This window comes from Callithrix jacchus, chromosome 16 (genome assembly GCF_049354715.1).
Source record: "Callithrix jacchus isolate 240 chromosome 16, calJac240_pri, whole genome shotgun sequence".
Taxonomy (NCBI): domain Eukaryota; kingdom Metazoa; phylum Chordata; class Mammalia; order Primates; family Cebidae; genus Callithrix; species Callithrix jacchus.
Window position 1 is genome coordinate 12,478,481 of NC_133517.1, and position 3,204 is coordinate 12,481,684.

General features: G+C 46.6%; 1 protein-coding gene across 1 annotated transcript; it reads right to left on the bottom strand.

Moving 5' to 3' along the window:
* Positions 1 to 839: 839 nt before the first annotated feature.
* Positions 840 to 1,936, bottom strand: MOS (MOS proto-oncogene, serine/threonine kinase). Its single transcript, XM_002758916.5, has one exon. The coding sequence runs from the start codon at positions 1,926 to 1,928 to the stop codon at positions 888 to 890; it is 1,041 nt and encodes a 346-aa protein (XP_002758962.1). The 5' UTR covers positions 1,929 to 1,936; the 3' UTR covers positions 840 to 887.
* Positions 1,937 to 3,204: the final 1,268 nt, after the last annotated feature.

Below are 3,204 nucleotides of genomic sequence, written 5' to 3' on the forward strand. Positions count from 1 at the left end.
TGCCATTCCCTCCGCCAGCCATTGCACCAGCCTTGCCTTCCACCATGCACAGAAACTGCTGTTCCTAAAAGAAAGTCAAAGCTGTCCCAATGACAAGATGCAATCACCTTCACCTTTAAATCCCATATAGCAGCACCCATTGTTTTGATGTCCGGAGTGGGCAATCTAGTTCTATTTGTCTGTTCTCTTCCATCCAAATGTTAAATTTCATGATTCCTCATTTTTTTTCATTTTTCCCTCACATGATATAATCTTTATCTTCTACTTCTGAGTCCAAATAACAGATAAAAGCGACCCAGTTTAGAAGTATTTTAGCAAAATGTTTCTACTCATTGCAATGCACAAAAATATTACATTAGGTCATTTATAATTCCTTTGAATGTAAATATATCTCAGTTTATGGCTTCTATGTGTGAAGGTCATTACAAACAAGTTTTACTGGGGAGAGTAATAGGAAAGCATTACTTATTTTTAAAAAGCTTTTACTGATTTGGTGTGGGAGCAAGTACATAGTTAATAGTTGGAATTTATGTGGTAGGCATGGAATATGTGTGGATTTATAGAAAATGTTTACATTTCTGCAGTAGAGTTCTGTGTTGGACAAACTGTTTTATCAATAATAAATTTGAATAAATGCAATACTACCTATGAAAGGCAAAGAATATAACGATATGAATTAATAAGGTTAGTTACTAACAGTACTGAGACAACAGGTACGAGAATTGGAACTATGTGTCTCAGAAAAAGCACTGGAGACTAAAATTTTTAGTAACTTTATTCTCTAAAACTGTATCCTACAAATATGTTTTCTTCGATATCTCCACTTCCTTTAAAAAAACAACAACAACAACAAATAGACAAAAGCTTATCTTGACCCAGGTTTTCAGTCAGCCGAATTCAGCTTTCAAAGAAGTAAGATCCACCAAAAGCAGCCGCGCGCTTGGCCTCTGCGCAGCGCTGGGTCTCCAGCAGCGCTGGATGACGTCCCCAAGGCGCTGTCCCGGGAGCGAGTCCGCAAAGACCGCAGCGGAGAGGGACGGGCGCAGGTCGTAGGCCACCACCGCGTACAGTATGTGCTGCCGCTCCCCTGAATAGGGCGCCTCCTTGGTAGTCATTTGCCAGAGAGTTATGGCAAAAGAATAAATGTCGGCTTTGGGGGTCACGCCCTCTCCTTTCAGGAGCTCCGGGGCGCGGTGGGTGTATGTGCCTCCTAGGGGGTAGAGGGGTGTCTGGAAGCACAGCAGCTCTTCCAGCTTCGCAGAGCAACCGAAGTCACTAATTTTACAGACATCCTGCTCACTGATCAAGATGTTCGCGGGCTTCAGGTCCAAGTGCACAATGCTTTGCGAGTGGAGGAAGAGCAGCCCGTTCAGGACATCTAGGGAGTACTTGAGACACTTTCCCAAACTTAACTCTCCTCCAGTGCGCAAGTGGGGCTCCCCTGCGTCTCCCTCAGGGTGGCCGGCGGCGCCGTAGATGACTTGGTGTAAAGTGACGTTGCCACCGAACTCCATGATGATGGTCCCTAGACTGTCGGAGCCCGCGGGCGTGCGCGTGCTGGCAGCCACCACGCGCACGATGTTGTCGTGGCTCAGTCTTGCCACGTTGAGCTCGGCCCAGAAACTCCGCCGGGATGCTAGTCGGTTCTTGCTGCACTTGTTCACTTGCTTTATGGCCACAGGAACACCGTGGTAAGTAGCCTTGTACACCGAGCCAAACCCTCCGGCTCCCAGCCTCTGCAGCAAGCACACCTGCTCCCAGTCAATGGAGCACCAGGCCAGCCGGCGGGGCAGCCGCGGGGCCCGAGGAGGAGTCGCCCCCAGAAGCAGCTTCGCAGGGAGCTCGGAGGGGCTGCTGCAGGGCCGCGCGTCCACCGACGAGGAAAACTCGCTCGGGAGGTAGGGGCGTAGGGCCAGGGGCGAGGGCATCGCACTTTCTAGGGGGACACCAGGGCCGCTGGGGTGAATGAAAAGACCAGAAAAAACCGCGGGACTTTGGAAGCTCCACCCCTAGCCTTTTTCTCCTTTTCCTTCATTTGCTCCAAATGAGCTACATCTGTGCTGTCACTCAGCAAGGGTTTTTATCAGATGGAGGGAGAAACCAGAATGAAGCATAGCAATCCCTTTCAGATGAAAGCATTTCCCTTCCACACTTGAAGTGAATTCTTGTAAAAACAAGCTCTCTCCAGATAAACAGCACAGAGCTGCCCCAGAACTCACCCCACTTTTACATTATTTCTTTAACTGTAATAAAACAAGTTTTTTTCAGGTCTCATCCGCTGCACATGATCAGTCCTCAGACCAAAGAGATCACAAAGCACAATGAAATTGTTTCACACTTCGCAGGCCGTAATGTTTGTCAGTGTTGTTCTCCAGCTGCATTAAATCACTTCCAGCAGTTATTGGCTGAGAGTTGAAATACAAACAGCAGACATTTGTTTAACCAATTACGGGGGAAAACTAGGTGCAACATTCATGTGGATAAAAAATTGCAGCCTTAATCAATCCAAACAGAATCGCTGATACAGGTCGTAACACACACCTGAATTCATCAGTGGAAAGGAGACTTCCCTGACGCTCTATGGGCGTACACAGCAAATTAGCAAGATGTCTTAGCAACATACTGACTTCCTAACAATCCTTCCCTTCCAAGGCGATTTGGCCCACCCGGTCAGCTTATTTGCAAGAGAGATTCTAGACTTTCTAGCAAATGAGTTACAGAAGTTTTAAAGCAGCATTAGGGGAGAAAAAAGAACAGAAATAATTCAGAACTGTGATCAGGGCTTCAAATAATAACACATATGGGAGAATTGTAGAAGAGGAAAAATCTGAAAGAAAAAAGTGGCATAAAATCACTGGTACCTACATATAATGTAGAAAACCGGAAGTTGAAATGAAATTCAGGGTTCTGGCCATCAATAAGTTCTTCCTTTCTGATTTTCATAATGAAAATTAATTTTCTACCAAGCACAGTGAGTCATGCCTGTAACCCCAGTGCTTTGGGAGGCTGGGGTGGAGGGACCACCTGAGGCCAGGAATTCAAGATCTGCCTCTACAAACAATTATAAAGTTAGCTGGGGGTAGTGGTGCACTCCTGTAGCCCTGGCTGCTTTGAAGGCTGGGGCATGAGGAGTTTGAGGTTGAAGTGAGCTATGATTGTGCCACTGCACACTAGCTTGGATGACAGAGCAAGACCCTGACTCTA